General features: G+C 36.6%; 4 protein-coding genes across 4 annotated transcripts; 2 read left to right on the top strand and 2 right to left on the bottom strand.

Moving 5' to 3' along the window:
• Positions 1-906: 906 nt before the first annotated feature.
• LOC107807887 (purine permease 21-like) lies at positions 907-3,105 on the top strand. The gene is made up of 2 exons (XM_016632340.2): positions 907-1,015; positions 1,671-3,105. The coding sequence occupies exons 1-2, from the start codon at positions 979-981 to the stop codon at positions 2,855-2,857; spliced, it is 1,224 nt and encodes a 407-aa protein (XP_016487826.1). The 5' UTR covers positions 907-978; the 3' UTR covers positions 2,858-3,105.
• Positions 3,106-4,127: 1,022 nt separating this feature from the next.
• Positions 4,128-15,541, top strand: LOC107807888 (putative starch synthase 4, chloroplastic/amyloplastic). The gene is made up of 17 exons (XM_075240681.1): positions 4,128-4,364; positions 4,455-4,609; positions 6,646-6,844; positions 7,863-7,944; positions 8,085-9,147; positions 9,231-9,282; positions 10,024-10,146; positions 10,246-10,321; positions 10,417-10,601; positions 10,678-10,872; positions 10,977-11,048; positions 12,000-12,209; positions 13,115-13,240; positions 14,183-14,332; positions 14,438-14,499; positions 14,597-14,672; positions 14,938-15,541. Exons 2-17 carry the CDS (start codon positions 4,455-4,457, stop codon positions 15,112-15,114), a joined length of 3,003 nt encoding a protein of 1,000 aa, XP_075096782.1. The 5' UTR covers positions 4,128-4,364; the 3' UTR covers positions 15,115-15,541.
• A 146-nt stretch (positions 15,542-15,687) lies between these two features.
• LOC107807889 (chlorophyll a-b binding protein 21, chloroplastic-like) lies at positions 15,688-17,043 on the bottom strand. Its single transcript, XM_016632342.2, has one exon. The coding sequence runs from the start codon at positions 16,580-16,582 to the stop codon at positions 15,785-15,787; it is 798 nt and encodes a 265-aa protein (XP_016487828.1). The 5' UTR covers positions 16,583-17,043; the 3' UTR covers positions 15,688-15,784.
• A 1,193-nt stretch (positions 17,044-18,236) lies between these two features.
• On the bottom strand, positions 18,237-19,583 carry LOC107807891 (chlorophyll a-b binding protein 21, chloroplastic-like). Its single transcript, XM_016632344.2, has one exon. It carries the CDS (start codon positions 19,125-19,127, stop codon positions 18,330-18,332), a length of 798 nt encoding a protein of 265 aa, XP_016487830.1. The 5' UTR covers positions 19,128-19,583; the 3' UTR covers positions 18,237-18,329.
• Between the last annotated feature and the right edge of the window lie 539 nt (positions 19,584-20,122).

Raw genomic sequence — 20,122 nt, 5'->3', positions numbered from 1 at the left:
TTGAAAATGTGGAATTTTGCCAAGGTGGAGATTTGTTGAAGTTTGGCAAAATGCCAAAGTCCCACATTGGTTGGGAGTTAAGTTTGGGGGGATTTTTCCCCTATAAAAGAAGGCCTAATGTTTAGGATTGAAACACACCTCTCATTTGCCTTCTCATCTATTTAAGGCATTTGTATCTTCTCTCTTTAGTATTATTTCACTTGTATTTTTGGAGTGAAATAAAATATTGGTTGTGTCCGAGGAGTAGGCAAAATTAGCCGAACCTCGTAAATTCTGGTGTTCCCTTTATTGTTGTTTTATTGTCTTATTTATTATTTGGTGGCTGTCATAATTTTTGGTATAGTAATTGTGACTTATTCACACTATATACATTTGGCTTCCGCAACATATATGTGAAAAAGATAATTTAGTAAAGAGTCTTCTTCTGCAGTCCTGCAGGAAAAAAAGAATTTTACTTAGGAGAAGGTCCATTTTTTGTTTGTATTTCCTCTGTCCAGGTTTATATCATTCAACCTTATTTAAATTATACTAGTAAATGCTTGGAATTCCATTATATACTTCCTAAAATCTAATAAAGAGCAAACTTTACTTGCTCCGTCGTTAGACCTTTGTCCGAACTTATATAGAGTTGTCTTTTTCACCTTCAACCAGTTATCCAAGTTAAGACCATTCCTTCAATTATCGAAGCTAAACACATTGTGCAAAACTAGAAAACGGTAAATTGAATCGGAGAACAACGACAAAAACCGTTCAAATTATTTAGAAATAATTTCTTTAAACTTTTTTTTTTACTCTTATTATCCATCTCATCACCCCCTCTCCTACAGCCCACCTCAACCTTCACATGCAACTATATTAAGCCATCCGAATCCTAACATGAGATTCTAACTTTTCTTCAAATTCATATATAGAAAGATATAGTGTCCACCAGCTAGAGAATAAGTCAGAAGTCGGAGTTCTTTTACGTACGCGTTTGCCATGGGAAGTGTTGCAGAAAAGCAGCTTGATATAACGAGTAAGATTGCTCACATCCTTCGAGTCATCTTCTCACCTTGACCTTTCTTCTTGTTTTGACCTTAAATTTCTTAAACTCCTTCTCTAAATTGTTCTATGGAAAGTGATTTTGAAGTAACAATTTTTTAAAGAAAGCGAAGAAAATGGTCAAAAATACTCCTCAACTATAAAAAAAATGTCTTAAGTTATCCTCCGTTATACTTAAGTCATTATATTTATACCCTTTTAATTTTGCCAGCAAATCATTTCGTACTTGCCCTGATTGTAACGGAGCTCTAGCATGGACCCTAACAGAAGTATAACCGCACTTGCTAATGTTCAATCATAGTTAATAAAGCAGAGGGCTAAATCTAGACATTTTTTTCGTATACTTGAACATGTGAATATCCACCAAGTCAACCTGAAGCTCCATTAAGGACAAATACGGGATGTTTTGCTTATGAACCAAGGTATGAACGACCAAAACGTATAACATAGTAAAGTCAAAATATTTTGTATAGTAAACGGGTAGATTATTTGGACATTCTTTCCAAAAATATATGTGTTTGTGTCTGTGTGTGAAAGAGAGTGAGACTAGTGTATGCTGCTGAAACTATACAAGGTGCATGGTGGAAGAAAAGACGCTAGCTAACTTTGATCTTTTTGCCGATTGACAGTCCAAGAAGAAGCAGAAGAAACGAAAAACATGGAGACACCAATTGTTAAAGCTCAATCATTGAATCCAAAGGCAGACAAATACAAGAAATGGCTCGAGATAGGCATCCATACCTTCATTGTCCTGGCTAGCCAATCAGTAGCTACAATACTTGGAAAGTTGTATTACAACAAAGGCGGAAACAGTACGTGGTTGTCTTCACTTACTCAAACTGTAGGTTTTCCCATTCTTCTAATTCCCATGATATTTTGGACAAAAAGAACCCCTAAAGAAGAAGAAGGACCAACGTTAAGACACATTAACGATGACACAAAATCTCCTTCTATAATGGTCTTGTTATCAGTCTATGTTTTTCTTGGTTTTCTGCTTGGAGGAGGCTGTGTTTTGTATTCAATTGGTCTTTTATACCTCCCAGCCTCTACTTATTCTCTAATTTCCTCAAGTCAATTAGGTTTCAATGTCTTGTTCTCACTTTCCATGAGACTAGAAAAACTTACACCTTTTGTGTCCAATTCTATTTTTCTCCTAACCATTTCCTCTATTCTCTTGGCATTACAACCTGATGACTCTTCAAACAAAACGGAATCATCTTCTCAAGGGAAGCGAAATTACGTGATAGGGTTTGTATGCACATTAATTGCATCAGCTGGTTTTGGTTTCCTATTAGCCACAACAGAGCTAATTTTCAGAAAGATCCTAAAAAAGAATACATTGAGAGATATCATGGACGTCATCATTTGTCAATCATTTTTCGCGACGTGTCTCATTCTCATTGGCCTATTGGCAAGTGGAGAGTATAGGAACTTGAAAGTAGAGATGCAAGATTTCGAGCTTGGAAAATTGACCTATATCATGATATTATTGTGGATAAGTTTATGTTGGCAACTTTACACCTATAGTCTTCTTGGGTTGATTATGAAGGTATCTGCTGTATTTGCCAATGTGATTTCCACTTTGGGTACGCCTCTAGATCCAATCCTAGCTGTTATTATTTTTCATGACAAGATGAATGGGGTGAAAGCAATTTCTATTGTTTTGGCTATTTCGGGATTTTCTTCTTATGCTTATCAGCAGTATCTTGATGAGCAAAAACACAAAGCTGAACTTTTAAACTGCAATGGAACATCTGAAGAATCTCTACATGAAAGTGGTGTGATGTGCAAAGATAATTCTACAGAGATTAACTAGGCTGTTTTTCCTTAAATTAGTTAAAACTATCTTAGTATTTCCATATATTAAAAATATTGAAGTTGTTTGTTGCTGTTATTTTCTTTACACAAAACTCTTGGTTGAGCAAAAATTAATAAATTCGGCAGACCCCGTAGACGGGCCTCTAGTTCCGCCCTGTAAGCACGGGAATCACAAATGCATGTGAAATTTTATGCTTTTGTTCAAAGTGGTGACTAAGGTATAGAAAGTTCTTCTAAAAGTATCAACATGTGCGGTATGAGTTCAGCATTATTGGATACTATATATATTACTCCCTCAATTCTTATCTGAAATTGTTTGACTGAATACGAAGTTTAAAAAAAATGAAGACTTTTGTAATTTGTGGTCCTAAACAAGTCAAAAGAGGATCCAGAGTATTTGTATGGTTATAAAAGATTCTGATTAAAGGTAAATTAAAAGTCTAAGTTAAATTATTTCTAAATTTAAAAAAAGGTCATTCTTTTGGAACAAATAAAAAAGAAAATAGGTTCGTGGAGGAGGAAGTACTATTCTATTGTCAAGTTTCACTTTATAAAAAAAGACACATGAAATAGGAGTGATCCTGTTTCCAAATTATCAATAAATAAAATAATATATTTAGTCCTCCAAAAGAAAAATAAATTAATAAATCGAATTGCATTCATACGCGCATAAATATAAAAAGAAATGCACGCACCGATGAGTAAGTCCTCTATGGACCCACTTTTGCTTCTTGGCCCCACCTATCCAAACTTCTTCCTTCCTTATTGGACCATCACCATGTAATGGAATAGCTTATCCTACACCCTCGAACACCATGTTAACTCCCAATTCCTTTAAACAAATACCCCCGTAAGGCGCTAACCACAAGTTCAGGATCGGATTTAGATCATTTCAACTGTTACAATATTGTCAAATCAATTTCACATTTCCAAAAAAGCAAAATCCGTTTCATTAGTTGTATCATAACCGGTACTTCAAATATTTGATTATTGTCAACTTAGATAAATTAGCTTAATCAATAAGGAAATAATGCTTATTCAAACAATAAAGATTTTTGATAATATGAACCAAAAAGGCTTTTATTTGGAATCGGAGTTAAAAAAGAAGTAGGTATAATATATATTATTGGGACTTTTGCATTTATAAAGAATGAGATAAAGATTGACATAGAATTGAAATGGTAAAAATAGATCCCACAAAAACACAGATTAAGGTCAGATATTTTCGCTCAAAAAGAAAATAGGAAAGGTTAGAATTACTTTTTCTTGACAAAGGAAATACTGGATTATTTCGATCTTCAAACTAATATTACATTTTTATCCTGGACAGCAACGCAGTGAATCATCCGCTTTCCCCGAGTCCAAGATATTTCTTCTCTTTTTCCCCCGAGTCCGAAGATATGTGCACTTTTTTCCGGAAAATTAAAAAGAAGATATGTGCACTTTAATTGGCATACACCCAAACAGTTTTCACTTTTCAGTGTAGTCGTTGGTTCTAAGAAACGGTTTGTTCTTTCCTCTCTTCTCTTCTCCACAACCCCCTCCCCCCCCCAACTCTCACTTCCTTCAGCTGAGATTTATTGTATTTCCTATAGATGGAGATGAAGCTCTCCAACTGTTTACCGAGCCAAAAATGGTGCGGAGGAGGAGCACCTTTTGTTAGACAAGTAAATGTTCGATTCTATCCACCGCCTTCTCAACGTTTGCTTCCACTTCCAGCTTCCGGCAAAATGCGCCACCGCAACTTCAGGTACTCCTATTCTCCATTCCGTTTTCACGAGGAATCGACTAGTGTAGATTTGGTATGGAGCAGTTGATTGCCTTTCTGAAATATTTGAGCTGGTTTCGTTGAGTAATTTGAGGTTTATAGGGGGGGAAATGCTGAGGTTTTGTAATTTATTTTTAATTTTTTGCTATTCAATTAGGAATTTATGATAAATGAGAGTTGCGGAGAGTCAGTTGGTTTCCTGTGATTTGAGGTTCTGTGTTGTGGAAAATACCTCTGGTTTCTCTTCTTCTTTTTTCTTTTTCCTTTTTTTTTTTTTTGGTTTTAAGTTAGGTTTAGGGATTTATTTCAAAGATTTTAAGTTTACTCACTGATACCGTAAAAGATATTTACACAATCACTTCGCTTAAAAGGTAATAACAGCCCACTCTATTTAATAAGCATCGATTGGTAACTTGGAATAAATGGTATAACATGCGATAATAGATTAAATTACACTGATAATATATATTGCGTAAGATCGTGGGTTAAATAGCACACAATCACACACAAAGCGTATAGAGAGGAAAAATCAACTCAAGGATTTAACGAGGTTCGGCTAAGCCTAATCCTCAGGGCAGAAGCAGAGAGAGTTTTCCACTATAAATGAGAGAAGAAAAGCACGATACAATCTATAGAATCCTCGACTACAACCCCTATATATAGATCCCAAATAGTCCCAAACCTATAAGAGAAAGGTTTTCCAATTTGACAAAGACAATAGGTTTTCCTTTCCCAGATCTATTAGGACAATGAATTTTCCCAAACCTATAGGGATTATGAGTTTCCTAAAAATACAAGGAAATAATTCAAGCCACAAAATAACAATATAAAATTTCATTAAACTATCAGTATATATAACTTAAATCCTATTTGAAATCCTTTTGGAAAGAGTAGTTGAGTAGATTTGAATTGTCGAGATTTATTTGCTTTAGTTTCTGTTAGTAGGAGTTGGTTTCGCTGTGATTTGAATATTTGTAGTGGAAAAGTCTTTTGAGTGTTTGATTCTTTAATTAGGGCTAGTGCTTTGTTTTGAGTTAGGCGATTGTAAACAAAGTGTTATATTTCTTTAGTTTTGTATTATATATTGTTTCAATCAGGTGTTTGGATATTATTATTGAGATGTATTTGTCATTGAAGCTCTGAATGTTTAGAAGAGTTTCCTTTTCCATTTTTTTGGGCAAAAAGTTTTTAGGTGATCAACTTCTGGTTAATGTGATACACGTCCATTATCTAATTGTTGGGAATTGTACATGGACTGGTACTTTGTTGTGCATTATTCTCTGTTTAAATTTCACTTGATTGAGCATGTTATCATGGTAGTGCTGAATAGAATATGCTAAATATTAAGTATTTGAGATATTTGTCTGTAGTTTATGGCTTGAAAGATTAAACAAGAACTGTTGGTATGGCAGTTTAATTCTTTATCAAAAAAAGAAAAGAAAGATTAAACAAGAGGACGTATCCTTCATGGCTACGGCATAGAACTTTTCCATAGAGCACATATTTGTGTTTATTGCCTTATGGATATTAATTTGCTCATATCTGGGAAGTTCACTGGCGTATAGAGAAAAGAAGCAACAAGGAACATAACTTGTTGGGTTTCAAATTATAGATTAGGTTATGTGTGTATGATATGGCAGCATGCGCTGATGATGAACAAACTGACATTTCATGATGGTAGTCTTTATAACAAGGAAGACAGTTAGTGAGTTCTCCTCTCAAAATAGGGAAGAGGACTGGCTTTTGTAATATGATTAAAGATATTGACTAAGAAAAGTAAACATTTTAATTGAGGGAAGGAGAAAACATTTGTGATCGATTCAATCATGATCGCGGAACCTGGAACTGCAAAAGATGAACAACGATATGCTGTAATTTATTAGTTTGGAACTTTACTTAAATAGCTTGGTGAAAAATGTATTTCTAGAACTCGAGTAGATCAACATTGTTGGGAACTCAAAATTGATCTGCTTTTCTATCTCCAGCTGCATTAATTGACAATGCTCTGAAATTTCCAGTTTGCAGAACAAGAGACAACAAACCAAGAAAATAAATATTGAACGCCCGGATGCTGATCTTCAGTCAAGTGATGCTGTAGATTCCAATACGAAAAATATGTCCAAACAAAACCTATCAAGTTCAAATCAGGAAATCTCAATCAAAGAAAATGTTGACACTTTGACAGAAGCCGAAAGCTCCGAGGAGATTAGTTATTTGGTATGTTCTTTGAGATATTGGACAATGAGATACTTGTAGTCATTATGTACTCTGTGTATGTTGAATAAGGCTTTTCAAGTGCGTCATCCAAATTACCCCTTTCATTAAATTCTCTGAGTGGAGTTTTTCACAAATCTAGGACCCTATTAGAACTATCTGAAAATCTCTGGCATGCCGCAAAGAGTGCCTTGAGGAGAGCGTACCTTTATTTTGGCCATTGACAAATAACTAAGCGCCTTTCAGCATTTGAACTAAATTGCTGTACCTTGTGCCTTTTTGATGGATCTTTCTCAATATATGAAGTATGAACTATGTGCCAAGGTGGGTGCTTCCATTATAAAAAGAGAGTTCTTATGTTATCATAATTAATTTCAAAATTTACATGACTTCATATACACCAGAGCTATAGCTTCTGTACACCTACAAATACTGTAAGAGAAATGGAGTTCTTTAAATGGTTTAACTAGTATGCTAAAAAAATTCCTGAAATTATAAACCAAAGAAAGCTGAATGCGCCTTCCAGACCTTCATGCTGCATTTCTTTCTGCTGAGCATATTGGCCCCTGAGATTTCCTGCCCATCAATATATTTAATGCAGGAGAGTTAATTTTCTTGGACCTCTCTTTGATTCTTGTCTTTTGCAATCGATGAATACTTCCCTTACATTTTCTACCGACCTATGACCTCTACTGTACCATTTACATAAGTATGAAACCTGATCTATCATCAGTGTATATGGACCTAACAACTTAGTTTGCATCACATATGATCCAATTTATTGTCGTGGCCGGAGCAGAAAGCTAGCATCAACAGAGGTTTGATGCATGTCATACATCCTCAGAACTAAGCTCCACCGGACTCTGTCATTTTGTTCCTCGCTAACATAGAAGTTGAAAAGATGCTTGTTCATATCTACTCTTTAATCAGTAATATCTTTTCGTTTTGTCTCTTTTGTTCAATTCATCCTAATGGTGCATTTTCTTGGGATCATAAATTGAATACCTTGTGATTGAAACAGTCTGTCGACTCAAATGAGGAGGGACAACCTTCAAGTGTTCATCTTCAGGATTTGATTGGCATGATAAGAAATGCAGAAAAGAGTAAGACAATTCTGGTTTTCCATCTTCAAGTTCACTCTGTTTGCTATTTCATGGTTTTCTCCCCTGGAAAGTTTGTGTGAATTCATCAAAATCAAAAGAATTGTTGTGTAACTTCATTACCTTCTGAATAACATATGTAGATATTCATCTACTCAATGAAGCTCGTATTCGTGCATTAGAAGATCTTCAAATTGGAGAGAAAGAGGATTTGCATGGAGAGATCAACATTTTAGAAATGAAGCTGGCAGAAACTGAAGCACGGCTCAGAGTTGCCGCCCAAGAAAAAATACATGTGGAACTTCTAGAAGACCAGTTGGAAAAGTTGAAAAATGAATTGTCTAGCAGCAGAAGCAGTGAAGAAAATGTGCTTCATGTGAATAATTCAGTTCCTCTTTCAGATAATGATTCTGTTAAGTCACTGAGCGAGGAACTTGATTCCTTAAGGAAAGAAAATATATTATTGAAAGAGGATCTTCAAGCGTTGAAGTCAGAGCTTACTAATGTCAAGGAAACAGATGAACGCATTTTAATGCTAGAGAAAGAACGATCAGTTCTTGAATCTTCTTTAAGTGAGTTGGGATCTAAACTAGCTGCATCTCAGGAAGATGTTTCAGAGCTCTCTGCCTTGAAATATGAGTGCAAAAATTTATATGAAAAAGTGGAACACTTGCAAACATTGCTAGCTAAGGCAACTAAACAAGCAGATCAAGCAATATCAGTGCTACAACAAAACCAAGAGCTACGAGAAAAGGTTGATAGGCTTGAAGAATCTCTTGAAGAGGCTAGTATCTATAAGCTTTCATCTGAAAAGTTGCAGCAGTATAATGAACTAATGCAGCAAAAGATGAAACTTCTTGATGAACGTCTTCAGAGGTCTGATGAAGAGATACAATCTTATGTCCAGCTCTATCAGGATTCTGTCAAGGAGTTTCAAGATACACTCGATAATTTGAAAGAGGAAACTAAAAATAAAGCTCTAGATGAACCTGTAAATGATATGCCTTGGGAATTTTGGAGTCAGTTGTTGTTGATGATTGACGGTTGGTCTATGGAAAAGAAAATCACAAAGGATGACGCAAAGTTGTTAAGAGAACTGGTCTGGAAGAAAGACGGACGTATCTGTGATGCATATATGTCATGCAAGGAAAAGAATGAACGTGAAATTATAGCGACATTTCTTAAATTTACGTCATCGTCAACACGGTATGTCTGGTATTAGTAATTCGCAACAGAATATTCCTAGTTTAAGGATATAACTTGCAGTTTCTTTTCTGGTCAATCAATAGTCCGGGACTGCATATCATCCATATTGCAGCAGAGATGGCGCCAGTTGCAAAGGTATAACGGCTCCTCTCTGTGGATTTTAGTCCTCTATTTGATGAAGAAAATGAATCTTAAGCTATATTTATTTGTTTAACAATTTCTTCAGAATGGATTGTTGGATTGTGTGTTCTGTATTTAGGACGATGTAATTGTCTCCTTACATCGATGTACGCGGGGGGGGGGGGGGTGAAAGGGAACAAGTCTCTAAAAATTAATTAAATAATAGCTCCTGGTTTTAAAGATGAAGGCAATTATTGTGAATTGGTTATAGATCATCTTTTTATCGTAATTCCAGATAACTAAAGGTTAGGCCAGAATCACATATGCACCTAATCTGTAAAAAGTTATGTTCTCTTCATCTGTGCATTGTGGACTTTTCCTGGTGGCTGGTGCTAATGTTTGTTTGGTACAAGTGTATACTTACCTTTTTCTCAAAAAAATGTTTTTTCAGTACAAGTGTAGCAAAATAGGCTGCATATGATAGCTAGTCATGCAACCAGTATTTCTCCTCTTGGGATCTTGGGTTTTTCTTTTATTTGTTTTCTGTTCTCTGTTATGCCCTCTGAAAGATGAACATTCTGTTGTATGATACTAACATATTATTCGTCCTATTTAAGTATAATAAGCTTTCAAGGACATTGCTTGGTTAATTAAGCAACAACTGTATAATTATATCCTCAAAACTAAGCACCAATTGTATTGGTGGCATTTGAAATGTATAAATTTATTTGAAAGGAGTTCTTAATTGTCTCTTAGGTAGGTGGTCTAGGGGATGTGGTGACAGGCCTTGGCAAGGCTCTGCAGAAGAAAGGACACCTTGTGGAAATTGTTCTTCCTAAATATGATTGTATGCAGTATGAGTCAATTAAAGACATGAAGGTATGCTTGAAAGTTGACATTCCAATCATCATCTTAGTAGTCTTAGTAGACCAGGTTGTATTATGATTTTAAATCACGTAAATGGTTATGTTTCTACAGGCCTTAGATGTGGTTGTTGAGTCATACTTTGATGGTCGGTTATACAAAAATAAGATCTGGACGGGCACTGTTGAAGGTCGAGAATATTTACGGTCCAAAAGGGTCCATTTCTTTGTTACATCTTTTGCGTGTAGGCTTGGCGATATCATATTCAGTCGCTTTTATTTTCAGGCCTTCCTGTCTATTTCATTGAGCCTCAGCATCCTGGTAAATTCTTTGGGAGAGGACAACTTTATGGGGAGCACGATGATTTCAAACGATTTTCATTCTTTAGCAGGGTAGCACTTGAGTTACTACTTCATGCTGAAAAGAAACCAGATATAATTCATTGCCATGATTGGCAAACAGCTTTTGTTGTAAGATGGATTCCAATTTCTCTTTACCTTTTAGCTCCTGTTTTTCATACATTTAGGATTCTATTATTTCATGAAGGCACCACTTTATTGGGATCTGTATGTGCCAAAAGGATTGGACTCAGCGAGGATTTGCTTTACATGCCATAATTTTGAGTATCAAGGGACTGCACCAGCATCAGAATTAACATCTTGTGGTCTTGATGCTTATCACTTGAACAGACCAGACAGGATGCAGGACAATTCAGCAAATGATAGAATAAATTCCGTGAAGGTAGCAAGATTTATGATGATAAGTTGTTCTAATTGATTTTGGTGGCTCCATTCCCTCCATGTCAACATTTTTAATATGCAGTATGTTGTTCTTTCTTGTTGCAGGGTGCAATTGTGTTTTCTAACATTGTTACCACAGTTTCACCAACTTATGCTCAAGAGGTCCGGACTGCTCAGGTATGAATTTCATTTCCTTAGGCACCTTCTCTCACCTTCTGTCTTCATGCAGCATGCAGTCATTTTTTTAATCTTATACTTAGGTAAAAGGTTTCTCTAGTGAGACACGATAGGTTTTGTTTGGAATGCAACTTAAATGGGACTTTTGAACCGTAGTCTCTGCAGGGCCTCAACTGACCTCTTGCTGCCAAACTTCTTCACAAGATAAAAAAAAAAAAAAAATCTGTTGTTGCCAAAGAGTCTCAAAATATATCTCGTCGTTTCCTTCTTCATTCTTTCCTTGTCTTTCTGGTCTTAAAGAGGCTGAATATTCCCCTGTTGACTTCAAGAATTGGTTTGAAAATCTAAATGTCTTCTATAAACAATTGACTGGTGACATCCTTGATTTTATAGATCCCAATAATCATGTCTTTTGAGTCTTCATTTGATTTATGTTAGCCATATGGCCCATATATTTTCAAGATGGTATTTCTACTTTTGACCAAAACTATAGAAGACCTTGAAACTTAATTCGTGGTAGACCTGATATTTGACTAGATCAAAAGCTTATTCGAGATCTGAAAAGTCCAAAGGTGGTTTGGCGGAAGTACCAAGTTCTCTTCAAAAATTGATTGCACATGTATTTGATTTCTAAGCTTTATTCATATGATACATGATGATCGTTGGGAGTGTAGAATGATCCAATTAGCAAGGTGATGATATAAATTACTTGTGCATGGTTCAAGTAACTAATCCCATCCTCCTACTAGGTGAGAAAAAAAGTTACTTTGGCAACACTTTTATATAAGATAATGTTATTTGATTGAAGCTAGTACCAAGAAGGTACTGAGGACACTTTGACAATCTGTTATCATGTTTAGACAATCCTTTTCCTCTTTTTTTACAATCATCACTTTACACCTTGCTTGATGAATTTCTGCCTCTCAGTCAATTTTCATTTATGATGTACAGGGAGGAAAAGGACTTCATGCAACAATTAACTCCCACTCTAAGAAATTTGTCGGAATTCTGAATGGAATTGATACTGATGCTTGGAATCCTGCTTCTGATAATTTTCTTAAGGTCCAGTACAGTGCCAGTGACAGAGAGGGGAAATTAGAAAATAAAGAAGCTTTAAGAAGACTTCTAGGGCTCTCTTCTTCTGAAATTAGACGACCATTGGTAAGAATATTAAAAGAATTTATGTTTATGATCTCAGTAAGTTTTTTTAGCAGTAAATGATTATGATCTCAGTATTATACTGCTACAACACCAAAATGCTTTAGTTAGTTTGCGACTAACCTTTTAATTATGAGTTTCAGTACAAAAACTATTACTTCTTCCGACCCATTTTATATGACCAGACTGGATTTAAGAAACAAAAAAACCTTTGACATGTAAGCCAGATATATGCAAAGTATCAACTTTTAATTGAGTAGTGGTGAGTGTTTCACATGTCTTTTCATTTTGTCTCTCCTTATAAAAGAATAAACTTCTATATCAAGTGGGTCCCAACTAGGCTTGTCATTACGGGTAAAATGGGATGCTAAGATAAATAATTTCCAAAAGAGAAATGTGTCATTCTTTTTGGATAATATTTCATCAAAGTTAACTCGAGAAACATTTTGTTTCAAGTAAAAACCTCTTGAATCAAGTCTAAATTCTTAGAAAATGTTGGAATGTCATGTGTTATGAGTTATGACAGTTGTGATGCTTAGATACCATGAGTCATCCCACTGTTTATATTTTATCGTTAACAATATTTTGATGACACTAGACTACTCATTTTATTGTACCAATCGACCTATCTTGGCATCCACACCCTTATTTATCACAAAATCTGATGTAATTATACTTACTGCTTATAATGGAAGTTAAAAGCAAAGACAACAAGAAAGACATGGTGTAGGTTATGTTAAAATTTTCAAATACGATATTGGAGGATTAAGCTAATGAGTTAAGAAGAACATCAGTTGGGCTGGATATATTAATTGACATTGCATTATGAGATGCTGTGATTATTCTCTCATTTTGGATAAGGACTTCCATATCACTTATAATTTTAACCTAAGATTGCTTGGTTACAGGTTGGTTGCATAACAAGACTGGTTCCTCAAAAGGGTGTGCATCTTATTAGACATGCCATATATAGGACTTTGGAGTTGGGAGGTCAATTTGTTCTTCTTGGTTCTAGTCCAGTGCCACATATTCAGGTAATGATTTCCTTTTCCTTCGCAGCATCATGCTGTATGCAAATACAATCATCATGACGTCTTAATGATGAAATTGAGAAGATATACTTCACTGAAATTTTAGCACACAGATAAGTCTGTTTAGCTCAAGCTCTTAAACTTTGTTTATCGATAAAATGAGAAATACGGAAGAAGAAGAAGAAGAAGAAGAAGAAGGAAGTTCTACATTTTCAGTTTTGTCAATAGGAATTCACACCTGTACAGAAAGATAGCTGTTGGATTTCCAATTCCAAATGTTGGATCTTCTAGTTAGGTGTACGAGAATGAAGAATTCAGTAACCAAATCTCAAGTCTAGCAGTTCTATTTTTTTGTTTCTGTGCTTATCAACTCAGAAATCCTGTCTTTAAGGAGACACCTGAAACTTGGAAACCTCATGGAACCTCTTTCTGACGATTCAAAAATGGTTGGCATCAGTCACAGCTACATTCCTTAGACAAGGTTGTCTTTTCTTTTCTTTGAGATGATGTGTTCTTTTGCTAAAGTCAGGAGTGCTGGTTTCTTTTAATTTCTACATACAATGGTAAATCATCCCCATTCTTACTTGTATTCTTTTGTATTGGTACTTAAATGAATTGAAGCATTATTTTTTATTCTTATTTCCCCTGACAGAGATGAGGAGGCTTGGATTTTGCTAGATTTTCTTTTAGTGGCTTCTTCTTCCATTGTTAATCATAGGAAAATAACAAAATTGTATTATGATGGAAATTTAATGCTTCTCTGTCATGATACTTTTCAGTTTTGGTATGTTACATCTTCTGCTTTTTCCATGTTTGTTACTTGCCAAACCTTTCATGTGAACTTTTCTGCACTTGCTGTGAATTCCTCCACCATTTGCTCTACCCCTAGTGCATCCTAGCATAATGTTTAGCATTCTGTCAACTCATACATCAATATCGTTGCAGAGGGAGTTTGAGGATATCAGAAACCATTTCCAAAATCACGAACATGCTCGGTTGGTATTAAAGTATGATGAGGCTCTTTCCCATTTGATTTATGCAGCATCTGACATGCTTATCATCCCATCCATTTTTGAGCCTTGCGGCCTTACTCAGGTCATTCCATAATTGCTTGAACACTTTCTAGTAAATGAAGAACCTTTTTAAATAACTCAGTATTTTTTTGGCTCTAATGTTTGAATCCGAATTCTATTTCTGCAGATGATAGCGATGAGATATGGGTCTATACCAATTGCTAGGAAAACAGGGGGCTTGAATGATAGGTTCGTCAACGCGACACAGCAGGACTTCTTTATTAATCAGAGTTCATGGTTATATACTGTTTCATATTTATTATTAACCATTCAAATATGTTTGCAGTGTTTTCGATGTTGACGATGACACAATCCCGGATCAGTTTAGAAATGGATTTACATTTGTGACTGCTGATGAACAGGTAACCTCGCTTTAATAGCTGCCTAAAACATTAGTAAAAAGTTGTCCAAGACATAATACTGGTTCAGTTTTGCGCTTCATTAGCAAATTACTGCTGTTCGGACTCTGCGTCAAGCATTGTTCTTTATATCGAGCATCAAGCATTTCTTCTTTACATCGAGCATCAAGCATTTGTTCTTTATATCGAGCATCAAGCACTTGTTCTTTATATCGAGCATCAAGCATTGTTCTTAAACGAGTTTTATGTTGCACTGTTTCATGACCAGGGATTCAACAATGCCTTGGAACGTGCATTTAACTACTACATGAACAAGGCTGAGACTTGGAAAGAGCTGGTTCAGAAGGACATGAGCATAGATTTTAGTTGGGATTCGTCAGCATCACAATATGAAGAACTTTACAATAGGGCTGTTTTGAGAGCAAGAACTGCAAGTCGTAGTTGACCTCTTTCTAATCATGATTTGTTAATTCATTGATCTAAGTTGAATGTCAGTGCCATCATTCCGTGGCGATAGCATCCGTTAGGGAATAACTGGGCGAGCAATCCTTGACATAACATAGTGATTCACAAAAGTAAAATGCATGTATGATGTCGGACATCAAAGGTGAAAGTCAGAATTGGCATACCATCTGCGAAGCTTTTCCGGCTAGAAAATGAACAACAGAGTTTTACAAATTTGTTTAAATCTCTATGTTGTTAGTAAATATATATTCTTTTCGACCAAATATGTTGTTAGTATATACTTCACATAGTGCTTACAACTTAAAGCAAAAACATAGACAGTGTAGTCAACTTGTTTAGTACGTGATATCTTGTATAGATTTTAAAGAGAATTCCATTAAATTGCATAAGCTGCTCTAGTCTGTAAATTCAAGTTTAAGCTTTTAACAGCTTTACAGTGTTTTTGGTTACTCCAGTGTCCAGTGGTCATTAGGCCTTACTTTCCTCTCTTTTTTTTTTTTTTTTTTTTTTGTGGCTGTTTGATTAATGGGTATGAAACTCAGAAATAAAGTCATTTAAACACAAACAAAATCGCATTATATTGTCAGGTGACTCACAACAGCTTTACAAGGCCATCAAACAATCAGAATTTTGAGAATGTTTTATGATATTCATTTTCCGGGGACAAAGTTTGTGGCGTAGGCCCAAGCATTGTTGTTAACTGGGTCTGCAAGGTGGTCAGCAAGGTTCTCTAATGGGCCCTTTCCGGTAACAATGGCTTGAACAAAGAATCCGAACATAGAGAACATGGCGAGTCTTCCGTTCTTAATCTCTTTTACCTTGAGCTCGGCGAATGCCTCTGGATCCTCAGCAAGGCCCAGTGGGTCAAAGCTGCCACCAGGGTAGAGTGGGTCGACAACCTCACCAAGAGGCCCACCAGCAACACGGTAACCCTCAACGGCTCCCATCAAGATAACTTGGCAAGCCCAGATGGCCAAGATGCTTTGTGCATGCACCAAGCTTGGGTTGCCCAAGTAGTCAAGTCCACCCTCGCTAAAGATTTGGGATCCAGCCTTGAACCAGACAGCTTCGCCAAACTTGACACCGTTACGAGCCAAGAGCTCAGGGAAGACACATCCAAGAGCACCAAGCATAGCCCATCTGCAGTGGATCACCTCGAGTTCACGGTTCTTGGCAAAGGTTTCTGGATCTGCTGAAAGTCCAGCAGTATCCCACCCGTAATCACCTGGGAATTCACCGGTCAAGTAGCTTGGGGCCTCACCGGAGAATGGGCCCAAGTACTTAACACGGTCTGGGCCGTACCATGGGCTGCTAGATGCGACAGGTTTGGCGACGGTCTTTCTCATGGACACCCTTCCATTTCCAGTGATTTCTGAGGCAGATGGGGAGAGTTTCACTGCCTGTCCAGCAAAAGAAGGGGAAGAAAGAGCCATTGTAGAAGCAGCCATGGTGTATGAAAAGAAAAGTGAGTGTTTGATGGTTTGAAATGCCGAAGTTGGCTTTGATGAGCTGAAGTTAAAAGTTAGGCTTCACAATATATATAGGAGGTAAGAGCAAAAGAATCCTTATCTTGTGATATCTATATCTATGATCTCATTGGGTATCAAGATTCCATAAACAGCAGTTGATGCGCACTTGGCGATCTCTAGTCCATCAATTTTCCAAGATTTTTACTAGGGGGACCCGACCCATGTGTGGCTACAAAGGATTGCACTCTATCCTGTGATGAGCTGTGAGCTCAATACCATATCTCCTCCTTTATCCATTTGGCATTTCTCTAGATTTTTATCTACCACTAGGGGTAAAAGATACCACCTCTATACTGATTCAATTTAGGACGATTTTATTGTTCATGCATCTAATTTCTCTGGTTTATGTTATTCTAAATCGGTTCAGGATAAGCTGAAATTTATTACTACTGCCTAATTTATTAATTGTGGGGAATTTAATATTGCATGCTTATGATTGTAAAGCAATGAGATTAACAGATGATACTCCCCGCCAAATTTATTCTTCCAAAATGAATCGAAAAGGGAAGAAAGAAGAAGAAGAAAATACAAATGAATTAGGTGATTAGTGGCATAATACCTTAATTTCAGATATCTATACGCGCACGGGGTGGGGTTGGGTTGGGTTGGGGGTTTATGCAATGCTATCTACTTTCTGGATATACATTTCTTTCACGGCATCAGTACTAAGTCAGTCAAAGACTTGAATCTTTGCGATCGACCTTAACTGAGCTATTTAAATTAACTGCTTATTTAGCTTGTTTTATGCTTTCCACTGTACTAGACAACTTAAGCAAGAGTCAGTATCTAGTTACATACTTAAGTTTCAATTTCACAAAAAGTGAAGATACTGGTTTTGGTTGTTTTACACATCTAAAATTTATAATGGCAGGCAATGCAAGGACGTCAAACTACATATTTTCAAAAATAATTTAACATAGGTCTATACTTGGATTTTTGTTAATCTCATGGTCATGAAGTGGTATTCTGCCCCATCCGTATAATGGTGTTACGCCACGATCACAATGTGAACTATTGCAGCTCCACCAGTTAAACTATTTTCTGGCAATGTATATTGCACTATTAACCCAATACCATACTTAATATTGGGAAAATTAAATCAACAACAACAACTCAGTGAAATCCCACAAGTGGGGTCTGGGGAGGCGAGATTTTTCAGAGCATTGGCATAGACATCTGCGGAGTTTTTCGGGCTAGAAATTGAGATATTAAGCCTATTTAATAAGGTTGCAAATAGTCTGTATGTTTCTATTGTGTGTATTATGTCTGTGTGCAGGCGTACAGCTGAAATCTTTTAGTTTATAAGTACTACTTTGCTCGTACTGCTTAAGAAAGAAAATAGACTGTGTACATAATCAACTTGCTATATACCTGCGATTCTGTACAGATTTTAAGGAGAATTAGTTTAAATTCCCTAAGCTTCTCTGGTCTACAAATTTAAGCTTAAGCTTTTAACAGTTTTATAGTTACCACTTAACACATCCCAAATGTTTGTTCGGTCTTTTTTTATCTTTGGTATGGAAATGGTAGTGTCTGAATGACTTTGGAAAAAGAACTCAGAACTACACAATCATTGGTAATAAACAAAAATTCATTCTATTGTCGAGTAACTCAAAACAACTTTACAAGGCCATCAAACAATCAAATTTGAGAATGATTAAGATTTTCATTTTCCGGGGACAAAGTTTGTGGCATAGGACCAGGCGTTGCTGTTAACAGGGTCTGCAAGGTGGTCAGCAAGGTTCTCCAATGGGCCCTTTCCGGTAACAATGGCCTGAACAAAGAATCCGAACATAGAGAACATGGCAAGTCTCCCATTCTTGATCTCCTTTACCTTGAGCTCAGCAAATGCCTCTGGGTCATCAGCAAGCCCCAATGGGTCAAAGCTACCACCAGGGTAGAGTGGGTCGACAACCTCACCAAGAGGTCCACCAGCTACACGGTATCCCTCAACGGCTCCCATCAAGATAACCTGGCAAGCCCATATTGCCAAGATGCTTTGTGCGTGGATCAAGCTTGGGTTGCCCAAATAGTCAAGTCCACCATTGCTGAAGATTTGGGATCCGGCCTTGAACCACACAGCCTCGCCAAACTTAACACCGTTACGGGCCAAGAGCTCGGGGAAGACACATCCAAGAGCACCAAGCATAGCCCATCTGCAGTGGATCACCTCGAGCTCACGGTTCTTGGCAAAGGTTTCTGGATCTGCTGAAAGTCCAGCAGTATCCCACCCATAGTCACCAGGAAATTCACCGGTCAAGTAGCTTGGGGACTCACCGGAGAATGGGCCCAAGTACTTAACACGGTCTGGACCGTACCATGGGCTGCTAGATGCGACGGGTTTGGCGATAGTCTTTCTCATGGACACCCTTCCATTTCCAGTAATTTCTGGGGCAGATGGGGAGAGTTTCACTGCCTGTCCAGCAAAAGAAGGGGAAGAAAGAGCCATTGTAGAAGCTGCCATGGTTTATCAAGAGGAAAGTAAGAGGTTGCTAGTTTAAGATGTCAAAGTTAGTTGTGATGAGCTGAAGTTATTCTGGCTTCATTATACATAGAAAGTAAGAGGGAAAGAGTCCTTATCTAGTGATATCTATATCACTGATCTCATTGGGGTTCAAGATTTCATATGGGCAGCAGTTCATGCACATTTGGCAATTGCTAAACCATCAATTTTCCAAGATTTTTACTTGGGGTACCCAACCAAATTTGTCCTTGATCCCATGTGTGGCTGCTACAAGGATTGCACTCTATTCTGTGATTTATTGAACTTACAATACGATATCTCCTATCATTATCCAATAGCCATTTAATTAAATTCTCTAGTTTTTATCTACCAGCAGTGTAAAATATACCACTGCTATAGCTCATTCAATGTAGGACAATGGTTTATGGCTCTGCTAAACTAAATTGAGGAAAAACTGAAAATTATTACCTTTATAATTTGTGGGAATTGATATTGCATGCTTATGATTGTAAAGCAATGCTATTAAATTAGAGAAGATATTCTCAAAATTTATCCTGTTCTTAAAGAAAAAAAGAAGAAGAAAATACAATGAACTAGGTGACTTAGTGGCATAATTTTTCTTGATTTATACTTTTCATAATACTGTGGAACATAAGCAAGAGTTAATGTCATAGTTATGTAACTTTCAATTTAAATGAAAGTGAAGATACTGGTGTTTGGGGGTTTTACAAATGCAGGCAATGCAAGAATAACTAATTTTTATGGCATTGGGCCATGCTTGGCTTTTGTTTATCGCATATGTATACAAAGTTTTATATATGTTGTACTGTTAGTTTCATGTTTAGAGATTGAACAACGGCTTAATTAGTACGTGCATTTTAACTACTACATGAGCAATGCCGAGACTAGGAAAGAGTTTGCTCAGAAGGACAATGTACATGGATTCAACTAGTTGGGATTCATTGTGTTAAGAACATTTGCTGCAACATGCTATG

This window comes from Nicotiana tabacum, chromosome 3 (assembly GCF_000715075.1).
Source record: "Nicotiana tabacum cultivar K326 chromosome 3, ASM71507v2, whole genome shotgun sequence".
Taxonomy (NCBI): Eukaryota; Viridiplantae; Streptophyta; class Magnoliopsida; order Solanales; family Solanaceae; genus Nicotiana; species Nicotiana tabacum.
Note: the sequence above shows the minus strand (reverse complement) of the source record. Positions and strands in the feature narration are given on the sequence as shown.

Excerpts from the sequence above, each read along its gene's own strand:
- LOC107807887 (XM_016632340.2), top strand. The coding sequence starts at position 979 with ATGGGAAGTGTTGCAGAAAAGCAGCTTGATATAACGA. Across the intron at positions 1,016-1,670 it reads AAAGCAGCTTGATATAACGA|TCCAAGAAGAAGCAGAAGAA; the intron begins GTAAGATTGCTC and ends GCCGATTGACAG.
- LOC107807888 (XM_075240681.1), top strand. The coding sequence starts at position 4,455 with ATGGAGATGAAGCTCTCCAACTGTTTACCGAGCCAAAAATGGTGCGGA. Across the intron at positions 6,845-7,862 it reads CCGAGGAGATTAGTTATTTG|TCTGTCGACTCAAATGAGGA; the intron begins GTATGTTCTTTG and ends TGATTGAAACAG. Across the intron at positions 10,322-10,416 it reads CTGGACGGGCACTGTTGAAG|GCCTTCCTGTCTATTTCATT; the intron begins GTCGAGAATATT and ends TTTTATTTTCAG.
- LOC107807889 (XM_016632342.2), bottom strand. The coding sequence starts at position 16,582 with ATGGCTGCTTCTACAATGGCTCTTTCTTCCCCTTCTTTTGCTGGACAG.
- LOC107807891 (XM_016632344.2), bottom strand. The coding sequence starts at position 19,127 with ATGGCAGCTTCTACAATGGCTCTTTCTTCCCCTTCTTTTGCTGGACAG.